At 48.1% G+C, this 19,686-nt stretch overlaps 2 protein-coding genes across 6 annotated transcripts in view; both read left to right on the top strand.

The window, feature by feature from the left end:
* Positions 1 to 65: 65 nt before the first annotated feature.
* Rhno1 (RAD9-HUS1-RAD1 interacting nuclear orphan 1) lies at positions 66 to 6,446 on the top strand. 3 transcript variants are annotated; one of them, XM_052174962.1, is made up of 3 exons: positions 66 to 148; positions 4,477 to 4,725; positions 5,615 to 6,446. In XM_052174962.1, exons 2-3 carry the CDS (start codon positions 4,561 to 4,563, stop codon positions 6,155 to 6,157), a joined length of 708 nt encoding a protein of 235 aa, XP_052030922.1. In that variant the 5' UTR covers positions 66 to 148; positions 4,477 to 4,560; the 3' UTR covers positions 6,158 to 6,446. The 3 variants fall into 3 exon arrangements, with proteins under 3 accessions (XP_052030922.1, XP_052030921.1, XP_052030923.1); XM_052174961.1 differs by lacking the exon at positions 66 to 148 and adding an exon at positions 334 to 613; XM_052174963.1 differs by lacking the exon at positions 66 to 148 and adding an exon at positions 3,088 to 4,056.
* Positions 6,447 to 8,259: 1,813 nt separating this feature from the next.
* Tulp3 (TUB like protein 3) overlaps positions 8,260 to 19,686 on the top strand; it is a 39,836-nt gene continuing 28,409 nt past the window's right edge. For 2 of the 3 annotated variants that reach the window (XM_052174952.1, XM_052174951.1), the window contains exon 1: positions 8,260 to 8,369. In XM_052174952.1, coding sequence (XP_052030912.1) covers positions 8,329 to 8,369 — 41 coding nt within the window. In that variant the 5' untranslated portion in view covers positions 8,260 to 8,328. The remainder of the gene's footprint in view (positions 8,370 to 19,686) is intronic. The other variant, XM_052174954.1, reaches the window with a different exon arrangement.

Below are 19,686 nucleotides of genomic sequence, written 5' to 3'. Positions count from 1 at the left end.
TCAGTTGTTCCGCTGTTTGAAATTGGCGCCGGCGGAGCGTTGCGGTCACGTGACGGAGCGTCGCCAATCGGCACCGGCTTGTCTCCGCGTTCCGGCCCCGAACGCTCGGCGTCGAGAGGAGCGGTGGCGGCCGAGGCCGGGAGGGCGGGTAAGGCGGCCCCGGGGCTCGAGGGGCGGGCGGGAGGGACGCGGGGACGCGCGGACGGGATGGGCTGGGCGGCCAGCAGCCTGCTCCGCCCCGGACCGCCCTGCCTCCGTGGTCGACTTCCTTCCGGGACAGCGGACGCCACTCCCCCCCCCCCCCCCCCGTTAGGTACTCACGGGTTCCCCCCGCCCGGCTCAGCGCTCGCGTGGGGTCCGGCTCCGGTTTCTGCCCCGCAGGCTTGCGGTTACGTGCCTTCGCCCCGCCCCTGTCTGTGGCCTCCGCCTGCCCGGGCCCAGACCCGCGGAGTCCAGACGATCGTTTATTCCCTCGGCGTACTTTCCGAAAGAGAGGAAGATACAGTGGCCGAGCCGGGCGTCCTTCCTGTGGGCTCACCGTCCGGACAGGGAGCACAGAATGAGATGAACAGATCGGTAGAATTCTAGCTACAGAGGAACAAGTTAGAGGCCGGTGGGTTTTGTCGGACACATGGTCTCCCCATGTGTTGTGTAGAATTCTCGATCCTCGTGTTTCCGCCTTCGGAGCAGCCGGGGTCGCCGGCTCGCCCTCCCGCAGCCTTCCGTGATAACTTTGAATATGTATTCTAATGAGAAAGTCTTGACTTAGGACAGGAAAACCTTTTCCGTTCCTTTCCTTTTTTTTTTCTTAAGGAGCTAAGATCGCGGGGTAAGATATGTTGCCCATTACACAGAAGGGAGCGAAACCTTGAAGCAGATGGATTAAGAAGGGAGAGCTGCGTGGACTGGGGAGGCCTGGTGAATACAAAGGCTCAGGGTCACAGGGATTTGAACTAAGACTTGTGCTTTGCTATGAGACAGGAAGCAGGGCCTTCGCCTTTCTGAATTTTGTTCTTTTTTGGGGGGAAGGCGTTATAATTTATTATTAGATATATTCTTTATTTATATTTCAAATTCCCCTTTCCTGGATTCCCCCTTCCTGAAAGTCCCATAAGCCCTCTCCCCTCCCCCTGTTCTCCAATCCACCCCTACCCACTTCCCTGTCCTGCTATTCCCCTACACTGCTGCACTGAGCCTTTCCAGGACCAGGGGCCTCTCCTTCCTTTTTCTTGGGCATCATTTGATATGTGAATTGTTTCTTGGATATTCCGACCTTCTGAATTTTGTTCTTATCTAATAATTAAAGGAACCCAGTCAAAGGTTGTAAGCAGCTAGGCTTGTGGCACATACCAATAATCCTGGTGTGAGATAGAAGGGTCTCAGGCCTCTAGCCTGGGCTACAGTGTAAGACTGTTTGAAAAGTGAGCAGACTGTGGTGGCACACGCCTTTAATCCCAGCACCCAGGGGGTAGAGTCAGGCGGATCTCTGGGAATTCCAGGCCAGCCAGGTCTGCATAGCCAGTCCCAGGCTAGTCCAGGCTACATAATGAGACTATCTCAAAATTAATTGGTGGAGCACGCCTTTAATCCCAGCACTTGGGAGGCAGAGGCAGGTGGATTTCTGAGTTCAAGGCCAGCCTGGTCTACAGAGTGAGTTCCAGAACAGCCAGGGCTACACACAGAGAAACCCTGTCTCAAAAACAAAACAAAACAAAACAAGTAATAATAATAATTAATTAATAAAAATAGGCAAAGGTTAAACAAGTGAGCCAAAACCTGATTTAGATTTTGCTTGTGTACGTCTATAAGAGATTATCTAGATAGGACTGAGATGGGGCTGGGGCCTGGACTGACTAAAAGCTGAGCCGGAGAATTCATCTGCTTCCTGCCTGCTAAAGCGCTGTGCCCAGCTGCTATGACTCCCCAACACAAAGGACTGGAACCGTGAGCCAAAATAAGCCCTCTGACCTTCTCTTGCCTTCCCAGGGAACGGTGTGCCCGCATCAGAAAAGGCACTTAAAACAGTGGGGCGTGCCTGCCACCCCAGCGCTTGGGAGGTGGAGACCACATTTGAAGCCAGGCGAGGCTATGCGAGACCCTGTCTCACAAAAGCCAAAATAATCCCAAGTGGGCTGGTATATAGCCAAGTGGTACAGTTATTGCCTAATGTGCTGAGGCCTGAGGTTCAATCGGAAAACCAGAAAGAATATATTTAAAATCATGGGAGGGTAGGGAAATGGATAGGACCATATATGGTCAGGGTTGAGCCAGCTGGATGCTAAGTACTTGAGACTCATTCTGTAACTCGGTTGACATCTCTCTGTATTCTAGAGAATATGTGGGCTGTTCTCTTGTTATTTTGTTGTTGTTTGTCTTTTAACAAAACATAGATGTGCTCACAGGCTTCTATTTGAAAATCTCTAGTGATAATTCACCCCCTCCCACATTCACGTGGCCTCACCTGGTTTTCAGACCCAATGTTGACACTATGTCTAATATTATTTTTTTTTGTCATTCGTTCTTTAAAACTTTTTTCTTTGAAATAGGGTTTCACTTTGTATCCCCTTACTGTCATGGAACTCACTATAGAGAGGTTGACCTCCAACTCAGAGAAATCTGCCTCCTGAATGCTGGGATTTAAGATGGATGTTACCACACCTGGCTTCTTTTCCTTTTTTATTTTATTAACCAAATAGTCGCAGCCTCACAGATAGTGACATTGTGAGGACACATGCGTGCGAGGGGACACATGCCACGCATGCAGATGTCAAAGGACATCTTTTGGGAATTGGTTTCGGCCTTCCACGCTTCTGTGAGTTCTAGAGATCAAACTCAAGCCCTTGGTTTTTGAGGCAAGTTCCTTTACTCATGAGCTATCTTTCATACTCTTGTCTACAATGAGCTTGAAATTCTCTGAATTCACAAGACAGCTTCTTGATTGTTTAAGGTTTCATGCAACTCAGGATGGTCTCTTTCTATCCAAAGGTAGCCTTGAGCTCCTCATCCACCTGCCTCCCCTGTGGGGTTATGGGGTGCCCCCCCCCCTGCCAGCCCTAAGGCTGTAGCAGCTGGTGGAGGCTGGACTTGGGAGTGCTTACCGTAGCCGCTGGGCAGGGCAGTCTGAGGTCCTGGGGACTGCTGGGGTTGGCTCAGGGGTCTTCGGACCTGCACGGAGGCTGGAGATGTCAGGTTCTCAGACTCTTGGGCACCCAGGTGCCTCTGGGAGCCGCAGAAGAGCTGAGAACAGAGTGGGGGACCATGGGCTGTGTCTACCCCGGGCCAAAGGGGGAAGGAGGGGAGCTCTAGCTGGAGCTCCACAAGGAGGAGAGTCCTTGGCTTGTCCATCGGTTGGCTTGGCTTGGCTTGGTGGAGGCCTTAGCTGGGGGCGTTGAGAGGCCTTCTGTGAAGATTAAGAGCTGGCTTTTTTAGATGAAGGCCTATTCCACAGCTCCCCACAGCGGATCCTGATGAAAAGAGACAGTCCATGGTTTTTAAGGCATTTATTGTCATGGTGGAGAGCAGCGATGAGTAAACCGTACCCCTTTCTCAGGGTGGGCCTGAAGTTACAAACCTTTGGCAGGGAGGAGTGTCTGGGAAGGGGAGTGACTGATGGCCACAGACCTATGGAGAGCTGCAGCCTCCTGTCAGGAGCCTGGTGTCCAGGAGCATGGCAAAACGACTACTGTCTCTTGCAGGCTTATCTCCTGTCGGGTCACCTGTGAGGTCACTGGGGTGTCAAACCTAGCTCAACCAGAAACCAGGCTGCCTTTCACAGTCCTACACTGCCCTCCTAAAGGCTGAGATCATGGGTGTGCCTCACCACATCCAGCCTGGTTTGGCTTTTGAGAGGATTTTGTGTGTAGTCCAAGCTGGACCTGAACTCCAGATCTCCTGCCTCAGTTGGGCTAACTAGCATGTGCCCCACGCCCAGCTGTCACCGTCAGCCCCCAGGGACCTTCCAGCCTTTTGCTTCTCCCAGCTCTTCTACAGGTTAGGTGTCTTCCTACCCAGAAAGCCTTCTCTGACATGAACTGAAGCGGACGGTACTATACTGAGGTGATTGTTTCCTCGGTCAGCTCTCTCCTACCTTTCCACTGTTCCCCCTCTTAACAGTTCTAGGGACTGAAACCTCAGGCTTTGTGCATGTTAGGCAAGTGCTATACTACCCTGCCTCAAAAACAGAGACCTCTATCACTTACAGGTACTTAGTACTCAGTACTGTAAGTTCTCGGCCGTCTTTAATTCCTAGCACTCCGCATGGCACAATGATGTGAGTTCAGCGAGTGCTCATTGAAGGAGTTTTGTTAGATCTGGAGAGGGTAATGTGTTTCTCCTGTAGTGTAGGAAGCTGTGTTCCCTACAGCCTGAGGTCTGATTGGTAGCTTCTAGTAGATTGGTTAGCCTGATGTCATGAAGAACTGGGGGAGGGGTGTCACCCACGTGATTCCCATTTCCCCTTTTGTTTCTTCTCTCCAGGCATGGTTTGCAACTGGACCCTGACCCAGACCAGGAAGGAAACCTGCACCATGTGGTTACTAACTGCTCTTCATTTACCTATTGATGCCTCCCAAGAAGAGACGCAGACAGTCCCAGAAAGCCCAGCTGCTATTCCACCAACAGCCACTGGAGGGCCCCAAACACCATTATGAATCTCGCCAGCAGCCCATTACCCACACTGTACAGGTGCCCAGCAAGCCCATTGATCAGAGCACCGTCACTTCCTGGGTAGGTCCTGGCAACTCTTTGACCTTTACTATGTTAGGGTTTTCAGAATACTGACTCCTAATCCTTTTGGAGCAGGCACAGGGAAGCAGTTCCTCTTCCTGGCTGTGGTATTGTCTGCTATGTCCTCTTTTCTTCATTCACACTGAAGTATGCATTATATGGAATTGGAGTCTTCCCTGCCAGGTTCCTCTGAAAAGTTCTGATTGACCACTTTCTTCACCCAGTACAGAAAGGTGACAAACATAAAAGATTATGTCCTGCGTTTCATATGAAAAGTACTAGGCACTCTACAAGTTGACTGAACCTCAGTGGAGAAAACTCCTTCAAGGATGGCATGCTAATCCGTGCAGATTTGGGAGGCTGAGGCGGAAGGATCTTAAGGTAAAGGCCAGCCTGGACTTCATGGTGAGACTGTCTAACAAAAGAGACCCACGAGCAGTGATTGGATAAACGCGGAGCCCCCACTCCTCGGCAGTCTCTCTTCCACGGAGCCGATTTTCATTATTCACCACAGAGCTAAGTCTGTGTGTCCCGCCCTCCTGAGGGCTTTGCTTTGCTGAAGACTGAACCGAGTGTGCTGAGCATGGCCTCTGCCCCAGGATCCTTCCAGCCCTGCTCTCATGAAGTTTAAGGGCAGAGTTAGACAAGCTATAGCAGTGCAGTGCGGTGATGAGAGATGCCCTGTCTCCTCTCTTCCTCAGCATCCTGAAGGGCAGAGCGATTGGGTGGCTGGCCCAGGTTTCTTGCCTTCTTGTACCACAGAGCCGGATGGGTTTGTCCTTTGTTGTAGTGGCTCCTCAGGATTCTGGACAAAAATGAAGGATTGTAACAGTTCCTTTGTAGTTGGCTAACCACCACCACTTTTCTTTTCTTTTTTTTTAATGCACAGGTATTACCTCAGTTTGATATAACAGCAGAAAGCCGGTTTCCAATACACCGGAAACATCATCGAGACCAGGCAAGACACCCAACTCGGAGATCTACCTGCAAGTTTCCACGTCTAACCTTTGAGAGTCCGCAGTCTTCTAATTCAGAGACATTGTTGATATCCAACAGAGAGCAGCCCCTGAACTCAGAAAAAGACACGCCCAGAAGGCCTTTAGTGCCGTTGTTCAGTCCCCAGAGTGGTGGAGAACTGTCAGTGCACGTACCTCAAAGCTTACCTCATGTGTTCACACCCCCTGATATTCAGACCCCGGGGTCTTCTGTAAGAGAAGATCCCATTTCCCCAGACCAGAAGGAAAACAGTCTTCCAAGCTGCATCCTTGGCCCTAGGACTCCCAGCAGCCCAGAGCCAGGGCCTGTTCTGGTCAAGGATACCCCAGAGGAGAAGTATGGGATTAAGGTCACGTGGAGACGCAGAAGGCACCTGTTTGCCTACCTTAAGGAGAGAGGGAAGCTGGATAGAAGCCAGTTTCTTGTGAAGACCTGACTGGACTGCACAGCCTTAGTTCATTCCAAAGCTGCTATGGGGAGCTTTCTTAGGTGACTTCTGGTTTGAAAGAATGAAATGGGACAAACAGCAGTAGGAAGACGACTTAGCCAGGGGCCTAGCGTTGGAATTCAGTTTCTAGATCTGCTTTTCAAGCCACCTCGCATCAGGAACAGTTGAATTTAGTGTCATGAACTGTTGGTATTTTTCTCACATTGACTGTTTAAACCTCTGAAGTATCTTGTACTGCTTACAATGTTTGTAAATAAATGGCTGCCCTGAGTTTTTAGCAAGCCTACCTTTGCCAGCAATGCAGCTGCACGCCCGTCTATAAAAGGTTTGTGCTCAGCCAGGCGGCGGTGGCGCAAGCCTGTAATCCCAGTACTTGGGAGGCAGAGGCAGGTGGATTTCTGAGTTTGAGGCCAGCCTGGTCTACAGAGTGAGTTCCAGGACAGCCAAGGATATACAGAGAAGCCCTGTCTCAAAAAAACCAAATCCAAAAAACAACAAAAAAAAACAAAAACAAAAAACAAAAAAAAATGAAAAGGTCTGTGTTCATTACTCTTCTGCCTCCAACTAATTCCTCCCACAGTTTTGGTGCTGATTGTGAGGCTCGGTGACAGCTCTGGTTTTTAATGGTTGGCAACTGCCTTTACAGCCTTGGGTCTTCTGCTCAGAGGGCCACAAGCCAGGCCTGTGTTGGTGAATACAGTGGGGTCAGGGAGATGGGGACAGATGAGTGGTTTAGGTTTGTGTTTTCAGATTGTGTTTACAGTGCAAGAAATATGGCGCTATCAGATGTGGTGGAGAAATGAGTTCCTGTGAGTAACATCCTATGTGCACATAAAGTGGATGCTCATATTCTAGTGTGGTTAATGTGGACGTGCCTGCCTCAGTGGTCCTCTTACTCATTGAGAGAGCATCTCTTTCCATCCTTCTCATTTAGCATCTAGCCCTTTCTAGGCCAAGCAGAGCTTATGCTGCTGCCCCTTATATGAGTGAAGATTTGTAATGCACGCGCGCGCACACACACACACACACACAGAAGAAGCAATCCAGAGTGACACGGGGAGAGTGAGGGGCTAAGTGAGTGCACTGCTCTGCTCTCCTAGCCTATGTATGCAGGTACTGTATTCCCTAGTTTTCAAAAATTGATTTCTGGCACCTGGAGAGGTGGCTCAGCAGTTACGAGCCCTGGATGCCCTGAAGGCAGGAGTTCTATTCCCAGCACCCACATGGTGACTCACAACCATCTATAACTCCAGTTCCAGGGTATCTGACAGCCTTGGGCACCAGGGATGCATATGATATGCAGACATACACACACGTGAAACATGCACATATAATAGCCTAGGGCATGATGCCACATGCCTTTAATTCTAGCACTAGGGAGACAGAGGCAGTTGGATCGCAAGAGTTCCAGACCAACCGAGGACGGTATAGTGAAATCCTGTTTCTAAATACATTATTTTTTTTAGTGAATGTTTGGATTCAACATCAGTGTCTTACTAATTAAGTCTATATGATGTAGTTCTTTCTGGTCATAAACTCCTATAGGAACAAAAGCCACAAAGGCTTTGATGGCTAGAGGCATAATTTACTGCAGAAAGGACAGCTTAGTAGCTACCCTCACTGAATAAGGGCATTTGAAGACGGTCCCCAGGAAGGGATCCCTCAGTCGGGCTTTGGGCTAGGGCCGGTTTGGGAGGGTGAAGGCCTCAGTTATCCCGGAGCCGGTCAGACTGCGAAGCTTCAGGCGACAAAGGTTCGAAAACCCCAGGACCACACCCTGGCAGCAGCCTGCTTGTTCTCAGTGCCATGGGTGTGTGTGTGTGCTGGGACTCGCTCTGTGGGGGGCGGTCCTAAAGTGGAGGAGCGGGGCAGCTGAAGACTCCTCCGAGAGCCAGCTCGGACCCAGCCCCGGGGGCTGCACCCCGCTCCAGCGCACGCGCCTTCGCCTCCCGGTGCCTCCCTCCCCCTGGAAACCCTCCAGCATCGTGGCTAGCGCCATTTGCCAGTGAGAGGGGAGCGGAGGGCACTGGACCAATGGGCGTCGGCGACAGTGCGGGGTGTGGTTGCCAGGGGCGGGGCCCGAACTCCTCCATCCCTCCAGCCCGGCGGCGGCGGCGGCGTCTCGGGGTCTGGACGCTGATGCCACCGGTCGGCCGGGTATGGAGGCGGCGCGCTGCGCACCGGGACCCCGCGGGGACAGGTCAGGCGGCGGAGGGCCGGGCTGGGGTCTCCAGGGTGGGCGTGCAAGAGGGGAGGCCAGGATCGGGTCCCCAGGCTGGGCGGGCGCTCTGCACACCCCGCGTCGCCAGAGTTCTCTCGTGTCGCTCTCCTGAGTTTACCCCAACCAGCTCGCCCTGCTCCCCTAAGGCCTCCGGTCCCCTCATTTGCAATGCTCCGTGCATCCCGCGCCGCCAGCACTCTGGAGCCGCTCCCCTGGAGTTTACCGCGGACCAGCTCTCCCTGCTCCCCTAGGGTCTCGATTCCCTCACTTGCTACGCGCTCGCCCCTCTGCGAGTCTCTCTAGGGTAGGATCAGAACTGAGCTGGAAGGAGGGCACTCCTGGGAGTCGGAGCGGAAGGTCGCGGGTGATGGTTAATTGGTTCCAAGGCCGTTGCTTTTGGCAGTCATTGCGGAATTCTGGAACGAGTCCGAGAGCTGGAAATGCAAAACTGTTCTTTTCTTCTTCCTTCCTTCCCCTGAGTTCCAGGAGTTCTTTCGGTCAGGACTGTCTTAGTTTAGATTGCAACGTACTCTTGTTCGTGCCTTCTCTGCCAATACCCCTCTTTTTGCCTGGTTCACAGAGTGAGCTTGGGAAAACAAACGGGCTGCAATCTCGGCCTGTCCATTTCTCATCAGCTAGGCTAACGAAAAGTTAATAAAGTTAATGGGGGGCCGTGTGAAATCACTGGCTCAAAACTTTGGCCATGTGTAAGGATTGAAACCAAACACGCCGACTGCAATCTTCCTTTACCATTCCATTACCACAGCAGATGAAGGCTTGGCGTGTTAGGATTTGGTCTGACATTTAAACCAGTTTTTAACTGACCCGAAACCATATTTTAAAAAGTTACAAAGACGGAAGAGAGACCCCCTCCCGCTCTCTGTTGGTCTCATACAGACCAGGCTTCCCTCAAACCTGATAATAAGGAAGGCTTTGAACATTTGTTCCCTACCTCTGCCTCCCAAGGCTGACCTGTTTTCATCTTTCATCAAGTAAAGTCTATAAACATGATAGCTGCTCTCTGAGATTTGTTTCCAAGTCCTCCTCCATTTTGGGAACAGAAAATACATTTACAAGTATAAGGTGGGGTTGGGAAAGTTAGAATTCAGCGGGTCTGGTTGAAATCGGATGATATCTCGTTCAGTTGAGGGATTTAGTTGTTAACTAGATGATTTTAGGGAAGCAAATTTCATAGGGATGTAATTTTATTTTTATTTTATTTTCTGAGGTAGGTCTTATGTAGCGGGACTGAAACTCGATATTTAAGCCAGGCTAGCTCCGAACTCATACAGATCCGTCTGTCTCTGCCTTCCATGACTCAAGACTTTAGGGAACAAGGACTTGACTTTGAAATTGGGACCAGCTGACAGTTATTTTTTCATCTCCTGGACTTGGAGTAATTTTAATGCCCCTCCCCCCTTTTTCTTCCAAAGAAAGAAACCGACTCTTTAATTTCCAGTTAATTGACAGGGGAGGAACCTGTGGGAGCCCCTAGTTTCTCCCGCCCCAGATAGAGCATGCAGGTTTGTCACAGTTTAACTCATTTGCTGCTAAAAGCCGGCGAATGTCTTGCTTTTTAGGTAGTCAAGAGACTGAGATTGAGTTGACTGAATGTCAATATAATTCAGGCTAGCCACAAACTCAAAATCCGCACCCTGCCTGAGCCTCCAAAGTGTTTCTTGTAGGCATGTATCATCAAGCCTGGAAGGACTTGTGTACTGGATGTTTTCTCTGTCCCTCTCTCTCAATTCCCCCTCCCTCTCTCTCTTTCTCTGAAATATGAAATTTTCTTTATACCCTGACCCAAGTTTCCCCTTCCCCCACTCCTCCCAGCATCCTCCTCCCCTCCGGCCCCTCCCCCATCCACACTCCTCCCTTTCTCTCTAGAAAAAGGCAGGCCTCCCATGGATATCAACCAGCCACGAATATCAAGTTTCCTTAAGACTAGGCACTTCCTCTACTATTAAGGATGGAGGAGGCATCCCAGTAGGAGGAAAGGGACCCCAAATCAGGTAACAGAGTCAGGACCAGCCCCTGCTCCCACTGTTAGGAGTCCTATAAGAAGACCAAGATAGACCACAGTAACGTGCAGAGAACCTAGTCCGTCCCATGCAGGTTCCCCAGCTGGGGGTGCAGTCTCTGAGAGCCCCTATGGACCCAGGTTAGTTGATTCCGTGGGTTTTCTGGTGGTGGCCTTGACCCCTCTGGCTTCTTCAATCCTTCTTCTCTTCCTTCCACAGGGTCCCCTACGCTCCACCTAATGTTTGGCTGTGGGGTCTCTGTATCTGCGTCCATCAGTTGCTAGGTGACGCCCCTCTGATGATGGTTATGCTAGGCGCCTGTCTGTAAGGCTAGCGAATAGAGCCTCATTAACAGTGTCAGAGGTGATCTCACTCTCATGGCCTGGGTCTCGAGCTGGACCAGTCGTTCCTTGTCCATCCCCTCTACCTCTGCTCCATCTTTAGTCCTAAATCCTCCAGGCAGGACGACAAATTGTAGGTCGAAGGTTTGGTGGCTGGGTTGGTGTCCCCATCCCTCCACTGGAAGTCTTGCCTGGTTACAGGAGATGCCAAGATCAGGCACCACGCCCCCATTGTTAGGAGTCTTACCTAGGGTCACCACCATAGATTCCTGGGAATGTACTGGGTTTCTAGCTCGTCCCAGAGATGCCTCCTCACACCCCTTCCGTCTCCCTCAGCCTCAGTCTTCCCCCAACTTGATCCCTCCTGTTCCTATCCTCACCACCACCCCCATCGAGAACCCTTCTGCCCCCACCCCCCCAACCCCAAATAAAGCCACTATGAACAACATAGTTGAGCAAGTATCCTTGTGGTGTGGTGGAGCATCTTTTAGATATATATTCAGGAGTCTTGAGGAAGTTGGGTGCTGAGGTTGACCAATTCCCAATTTTCTGGAAAAAACAAAACCAAAACAAAAGCCACAGCATAATTGATTTCCAAAGTGGCTGTACACGTTTGCACTCCCACCAGCAGTGGTGGCCTGTCCCCTTACTCCAGCCTCACCAGCATCAGCTGTCACTTACGGTTTTGATCTTAGCCATTCCGACAGGTTTAAGATGGAATCTCAGAGTTGTTTTGCTATGAGTTTCCCTGATGACTAAAGATGCTGAATATTTAAGTGCTTCTTGGTCATTAGAGATTGCTCCGTCAAAATTAATGTTTAGGTCTTTAACCCCATTTTAAATATTGGATTATCTGGTTTGTTTGTGTATAGTTTCTTGAGTTCTAAATATACTTTAGATATCAGCCCTCTGTCAAATATGCAGTTGATGAACATCTCATCTCATTCTCTAGGCTGCGTTTAGAACTCTTGGCAGTGTCCTTTGCCTTACAGAGGCGTTTTCAGTTTCATGAGGTCCCATTTATTAAAGGTATAAGTTACTTATTATTGCCAGGCATGGTGCTAGAACGCCTTTTAATTCCAGCACTTGAGAGGCAGAGGCAGGCAGATCTCTGTGAGTTAAGGCCAGTCTGGCCTATATAACGAGTTACATTATTGCCAGGGATATATAGAGATACCCAGCTTCAAATAAATAATAATAATGATAATACTACTACTATTATTATTATTGTTGTTGTTCATGAGTGGGGTGAGGTAGTACTATAGCGGGCATGTGAAGCCAGAGGGCGCTGCTGGGAAATCAGCTCTCTCCTTCCACATTAAGTGTGTCCGGGGCTAGAACTCAGGCCACCAGATCTACATGGGAAGTGCCTACGGAGCCATCTTCCCAGTTCCTGTACTTAAAAGCGTTTGATGAAAAGACTTGAATACAGATGCCCTAGTATTAATGCCTTTAGCTGTGTGGGTAACACCTAACTTTTTATATCTCAGATTGGCAGTGAAAGTTGGACACCGGCTATAAAAGCACACCCAGCAGCTTTGCTGAGCCCAGGCAGCTGATGCTGCTAATTCCTCGGAGATAGCAGCTTAGGATAGACTTAGGCTGTCTGACTTTGCTAGTGATACTGGAGGTGTGTGTGTGTGTGTGTGGTATGGCTCAGGGACAGAGTGTTTGCTTGGCATTTTGGAGGCCTTAGTTTTGATCCCAGCAGCACATATCCACAAGTATGCTTGCTATTAATACAGAATTGAAGGTGTATCAAGACCCCCCCTTTTTAAGATTTATTTATTTATTTTATGTATATTATTATTTATGTATATTATTATTTATTATTTATTGTATGTACACCATGAGTATACCATCGCTCTCTTCAGACACCCCAGAAGAGGGCATCAGACCCCATTACAGATGGTTGTGAGCTACCATGTGGTTTCTGGGAATTGAACTCAGGACCTTCTGGAGAGCAGTCGGTGCTCTTAACCGTTGAGTCATCTCTCCAGCCCGTGTCAGGACCTTGTGCTCTAGAACTGCCTAAGAAAATCTCGTTCTGCCCAGGGTAGTTATGCATAGCTGCAGGTTTACGGTCAGTCTTGGGAAAAAGAAAGAAAGATAGAAACTGGGCAAGGTGGGCAAACCTGTAATCCTTACACCAGGGAAGTAGAAACACCAAGTCAGGAGTCAGACTCAAGGCCAGCTTGAGCTACATGAGACCCTGACTTAAAAGGAGCCCCCATCCCCTACTAGAGGGGTGTGACACCCTGATAAGAGAACATATTGCTCTGCACCTACATAGTGGCTCACAACCTCCATAACTCCAGTTCTTTTTTTTTTAAAAGATGTATTTATTTATTTTATGAATATGAGTACACTGTAGCTGTACTCATGGTTGTGAACGTGTGGTTGCTAGGAATTCTGAATTTAGGACCTCTGCTTGTTCCGGCTCGGCCTAAAGATTTATTTATTATTATATGCAAACAGACACACCAGAAGAGGGTCATGAGCCACGATGTGGTTGCTGGGATTTGAACTAGGGACCTCTGGAAGAGCAGTCGGTGCTCTTAACTGCTGAGCCATCGCTCCAGCCCCATAACTCCAGTTCATAGGGATCAAGTGCCCCCTTCTGGCCTCCACAGACGCACATGCAAGCAGAAGGCTCATGCTCATAAAATAAAATGAAAACAAGAAAAAAAGGAAGGCAGGAAGAAAGAAAAAGAATTCCTGGCTGGAAATTATGCCTTCCCTGGTCTTGTTAATAGTGTCTGACATGCATATGGGCCTTTATTGTTTTTTGATTTTTTTTTTTTTAATGTTGAACAGCTCACTCATCCAACCTAGACAGGAAAGAATATCCTGTAACAATTCCTTTTTTGCCAGGGTCCTTTGCTCTAAGCAAAACAGTTAATTTCTGTTTCTTAGGCCTTCCAATGAATCTTAGGCCTTTCCTGGCATCGGTGCCCACTGAGAGAACAGTTCATGATTGTTCTTCCCAGAGCAGAGTGTTTGCACTGAATTCTTCAGAGGAGGAGTTGAAGCTGTCTTCCAGCTAGGTGTTGGGTGGTTGGAAGGCCCAGGTGATTCTTTCCTTCCCTATCAGAGAGCGGCTCCACAGGGGAGGTGGGTGTCGGGAAACCAGAGTCCCACAGAGGCGACTGCCCATTCCTGCTCCAGTTCACCAGGAGTAATTTCCTGTCCTGCTTAATGTCCCCTGCCTTGTTGGGCATTCTTCCATTCTTCCTGTGTTTTTGTTTGTTTGATTGATTTCTTGTTTTAATTTTTTTAAGTTATGTGTATGTACACGTTTGTGCCTGAGGAGGTCAGTGGAGCCCAGCCTGCTGCGAGCTGGAGCTAAAGCCTGACGCAGGTGCTGGGGACTGAACCTGGGGCCTCTTAAGTCTCTCCGGCCCCAGATGTTGTGAGTGCGAGGAGGGGAGGGAGGGGGAGAGGGAGAGGGATGGATGATGGAGATTGGACCCAAAGCCTTGCACATAATGATTTTGATTTTTAGGATAAATCTAAACTCTAAAACCTACTTTTAACATGAGTAAGTTTTGTGTGTGTGTGTGTGTGTGTGTGTGAGAGAGAGAGAGAGAGAGAGAGAGAGAGAGAGAGAGAGTCTCACTGTGTAGATGAGGCTGGGGGCGGGGCAGTGGAGGCTGGGGGACAATCTGTGGGACTCTCTTCTCTCCTGCCACCACTGGGATCCAAGACTTAAGCTCACCTCATCGGCCTGACAGCAACATCCGTCACCACTGCTGTACTGCACTGGCCTGGCCCTGGTCCTGAACTTCTGATCCATCCGTCCCAGCCTCCCCCGCCCTGAGACTGCACTTGTCAGCCACCCTGTCGTCAGCCACCCTGTCATGCGTGATCCATCTCTAGCATATGCACTACAGTGGCAGGTTTTTAAGATTCTTTTCATTGACAAAGTCTAGAAGAATTTCACACAAGCTCCTGACGATTTAAATCACTGTTACTCATTCACTAGCATTGCAGGGGCAAAACTTCAATAGATGTCACTGAAATTAGAATAAAACCCACCCTGTTGTATGTAACATGGTGTAAGTTTCTTTTGCTGATTCACTGTGCCCAGAAAACTAGAAGCAAAAGTAGGGAGGGACATTTTGATTGGATGAAGTTCCTAAGCTCTTTTGAGTTTGCCATCATCTATCTTCCTTCCACCTGCTGAGGGGGGAGAGGAGGTCACAGGACTGTACCACCCCCCCCACCCCCCCCACCCCCGCTGAGCGTGTGTGTGTGTGTGTGTGTGTGTGTGTGTATGTGTGTCACGGGGTTGACCACCACACCTGCTTTTAAGGAGCACTGGGCATTGAATCCAGGCTTGCTCTGCACCCTCAGCCTTAAGCTGTTTTCCTGTCTTGTCTTAGATCAGCTCTCACCATTTAGCCTAGGCTGGCCTTGAACCCAAGACCCTTCCACCTCAGCCTCTGGGGCACCACAGGCGTTCACCACTGTGCAAAGCCTTAAACTGTGTTTGGAATAAGGAGCGCTCTGACAGGACACATAGTCGGCAGCAGTGTTGTCCACCTGAGTGTTGCCTCATCGCTTTGGGTGCCATTACTGTCACCTCAGGGATAGTGTCTTAGTCAGGGTCTCTATTCCTGCACAAACATCATGACTCTGAAGCAAGTTGGGGAGGAAAGGGTTTATTCAGATTACACTTCCACGCTGCTGTTCATCACTAAAGGAAGTCAGGACTGGAACTCAAGCAGGTCAGCAAGCAGGAGCTGATGCAGAGGCCATGGAGGGATGTTTCTTACTGGCTTTCTTCCCCTGGCTTGTTCAGCCTGCTCTCTTATAGAATCCAAGAATACCAGCCCAGGGATGACACCACCCACAAGGGGCCTTCTCCCCTTGATCACTAATTGAAAAAATGCCCCACAGCTGGATCTCATGGAGGCACTTCCCCAGCTGAAGCTCCTTTCCTCTGTGATAACTCCAGCCTGTGTCAAGTTGACACACAAAACCAGCCAGTACATATAGGAACTAGGAAAGCTGGGCCTGTTTGTTCTTGTCAGTACTCATCTGAAAATCCAGGGCTCTGAGGCAGGAGAACTGCAGCTTAGGAGTTTAAGCCCAGCCTGGATAATATGGTGAGACTGTCTCAACAATAAAAAATAACCAACAACAGGGAAAGGAGGCAGGCAGATCTCTGTGAGTTCAAGGCCAGCCTGGTCTACAGAACAAATTCCAGAATAGCCAGGGCTACACAGAGAAACCTTATCTCAAAAAGCCAAAAAGAAAGAAAGGGGCTGGGGGGAGAGAGAGAGGCAGGCTATGCTATGCCCTAAGATTGTATAATTCAATGATATTGTCAAAAATATAATTCAGGACTGCTGCGATGACCTGGTAAAGTACTCGCTGCCAGTTTGCTGCCCGGCCTGGTGACTTTAACTTAATCCTCCAGACTCCTATAATTTGTCCTCTGACCTCCATGTGTGATCTGTGGCACACGTGCCTACCCACCATGTATACTCAAACCAAATAAGTGTGAAAAAACCAAATTAAGTAAAGTCTTCCCTTTCCTGGGCTATAATGATATTAGGTGGGCTGGAGAGATGTCTCGAGGGTTAAGAACACTTGCTGCTCTGCTAGGGAACTTTCTATAGGTTGGGTGGCCCACGACTGTCTGTAATTAATCTCCAGGGCAATCTGATGCCGTTCCAGTCTCCATGGGAATCTATACACGCACATGCACACACATATGTACAAACACAATCTTTTTAGAGAGCATGGAGGAGTGGAAGGTAGGATTCAGGAGTAGATTTGATTAAGATACGTTGATTTTATACATGTATGAAATTATAAAAGAATAAAACATGAAGATGCAAAATCATTTAAAAATAAATGGGGTTCAAGCATTTGAGTTCTGTAGGTTTCTATTTTTTTTTCAATCCTGTATTATCAAAGCATATAGTGTAGATATTTGAGGATTTGGGTTTTGAAATGGTATCACACACTGTAGCCCAGGCTCGCCCTAATCTGTGTTAGTCCTACCATTGTCTCCTCAGTGCTGGGATGAGGTATGAGCCACCACGCAGGGCTACTGCAGATATTCTGAGTGTTATTTGTTAGCATATAAATGCTGGCCACAGACACTGATTACATTTAAATTCTTTTTAGAGCAAGCTGTTTAAGAAATTAAACATTTTGGCAATGTCCAAGTATCAATTCGGTGAGCCTTGGGACCTTGGGCTGGCCAAGTGCCCCGAGGCTCTACCCCAAGCCCAAGAATACGTACTTGGTATTCTTAGCACAAAAGACTACTTTCATCTTTGCCCCAGAAAGACAAGGGAAAGAAACACCATTCTGGAGAGAGAAGGTGTTACCCAGGACATGGGACGGAGCACTGCTGTCAGTGCTGAGTACCCGCTGTTGGCAGATAGATCCCCAGGGAGGGATGCATTCTTTAGCTTATGGATCAGGTCATATGTTATTAGTAACGATTCTGACGGGGGTAGAGTGGTACTCGCCTGTAGTCCCAGCTTGTAATCTGAGGTATAAACAAGATGTTCAGAAGCTTGAAGCCATATGGACTACTTGACAAGACACTGTATTATTATATGTAATCGCACTGTAGCTGTCTTCAGACACTCCAGAAGAGGGCGTCAGCTCTCTTTACGGATGTGGTTGCTGGGATTTGAACTCAGGACCTTTGGAAGCTCCGCTCTTAACCCCCCCCGAGCCATCTCTCCAGCCTTTAGACCACTTCCTAACCCTCCCTTTTCACTGGCTCCTTCTTCCCCAAGCAGTCCTTGCTTTGTAGTCTTATGTCTACTAACTGGGCCTCTTAAGAGATGGATTTTCGGGCTCTGGCTTCAGTTAGGTTCGCTCCAGTGTGCGGCAGCCTCTCCAGGGAAACACAGCTGGTCTGAAATATTGGCATTTCTCCCTGGTTGAGGGAGGACTGTTTAGAAGGAGTCTTTTCCGGAGTGTTTCATTTGTTCTTGATGTGTCTTTTCCCAGGGACAATATTTTGTTCTAGTCAGAATTATTCTTAGTGTCTCAGTATGTATAAAAATACAACTTTCCAAGGTTAACTAAGTTTAGAATTTGGATGAGGTGAATTTTATGTTATTTCATTTGTAATTCCAGCTGCTAAAGCAGAATTCAAGCTGGGTTTCAAACGTATGACAGTTGCCCTCCAAGTGCATTGTCTAGGGGGAAAGATCTTGTAAGCCCAGATCAGCCTGGGCAGCAGAGACGACACTATCTCTCATTTAAAAAAAAAAAATTGCATAGAATAGGTATACTAATTTGCATATTAGTGTGGCTATTGTAATAAGCAAGGTTAAGTAACCAATATTTTGCAGATCAAACTAAGCACACTATTTGTTTACTTTAGGATGTGAGTGGGAATTCCCACAAAAACTATCATAGGTATATAAGAAAAAAAAATCTTGGTTGGAGAGATGGCTCAGTGGTTAAGAGCACTGACTGCTCTTCCAGAGGTACTGAGTTCAAATCCCAGGAACCACATGGTGGCTCACAACCATCCGTTAGTCTGACATCTACAGTGTACTCACATAAAATAAATAAATAAATCTTAAAAAAAAAAAAAAAAAAGAAAGAAAAAAAAGAAAAAAAAATCTTGATGGATCTGGCAGTGCTTGCCTATAACCCTACCCTTGGGGTAAAAGTAGGAGAATCAGGAGTTCAAGGCCAGCCTTGGCTACTTAGTAAGTTTAAGGCTAGCCTAAGTGACATGACTCTCAACAAAGAAAAGAGGAAAAAATATATTTTTAAGCCAATCAGTGATGGCACCTGCCTTTAATCCCAGTTGGGATTTAATCTCAGTTTGAGAGGCAGAGGTAAGCAGATCTGAGTTCCTGGCTAGCCTGGTCTATAAAGTGAGTTCCAGGACAGTCAGAGCAAATTCTGTCTCAAAAAACAAAGCAAAGCAAGCAAACAAACAAACCAAACATTTTGATCGATAGTTGCTGAGTTCTGTCTTGTAAAATATAATTTTATATAAATATTAATTTTATGAGAACTAGGAAGAGATTGCACGTTGGAGGTTCTGAGGTACATTAGCATTCAGCTCTCAAGTGTCATTTAATCAAAGACCAACCCCGAGGTATTTAGCAATACCCCAAGTTTAGATTTAATAGCATGTTTAAAAACCACCCTTACCACAATACGGGGCTCCAAATCTCACGCTGACTGATCAGGAGCAGCAGAAGTTTCTCGTGTGGTAGACACTGCAGTGTGGCTGAAAGGCCACACTTACCCTTTTAACTGGCAGAACGAAGAAGGAAAAGGAGGGAGCCAGAGAACAGGAAGCGGGCGTCCTGCAGTGGGCAGCTTGACCAAGTGTGCACGGCTTGCTTGAGACTTCAAACCAAAGTATGCTTTAAAAATGTATTTTTCTTCTTTTGGTTTTTCTAGACAGGGTTTCTCTGTGCAGCCTTGGCTATCTTGGGACTCACAGAGATCCAATGGCCTTGCCTCCAGAGAGCTGGGATTAAAGGTGTGCACCACCACTCTCCAGCTAAAAAGTGTTTTTTTTTTTTTTTTTTTTTTTTGATCACAGAATAAAACAAAAGCATGCATCCTCACTTTCTCTTGAAGTTGTTTTTTTGTAATTTGTCAAGATAATTAGAAAGTTCTTCCTGCCAGGGATTTCAAAAATTCTTGATAAATTTTTATATTTCAACTCCCATTCATTCATTCATTCATTCTCTTTCTCTCTTTCTTCCTCCCTCCTTTTCCCTCTCTGTGTCTGTCTGTCTGTCTGTCTGTCTCTCTCTGCTTTCTTTCATTTAAGAAATGCATGACTTAAACAGCATCTGTGTTCTGCACACCATGCACCTTTGAGCAAGGCAGAGTGTAGACATTCCTGCTCTTTTGAGTTCCTTTTGAGCTCTGCTTTTCTTTTGAGCAGTCCCAAGTATCACTCTAATTGCTGTGCAAGTC

This window comes from Apodemus sylvaticus, chromosome 2, assembly GCF_947179515.1.
Source record: "Apodemus sylvaticus chromosome 2, mApoSyl1.1, whole genome shotgun sequence".
NCBI classification, from domain to species: Eukaryota; Metazoa; Chordata; class Mammalia; order Rodentia; family Muridae; genus Apodemus; species Apodemus sylvaticus.
Note: the sequence above shows the minus strand (reverse complement) of the source record. Positions and strands in the feature narration are given on the sequence as shown.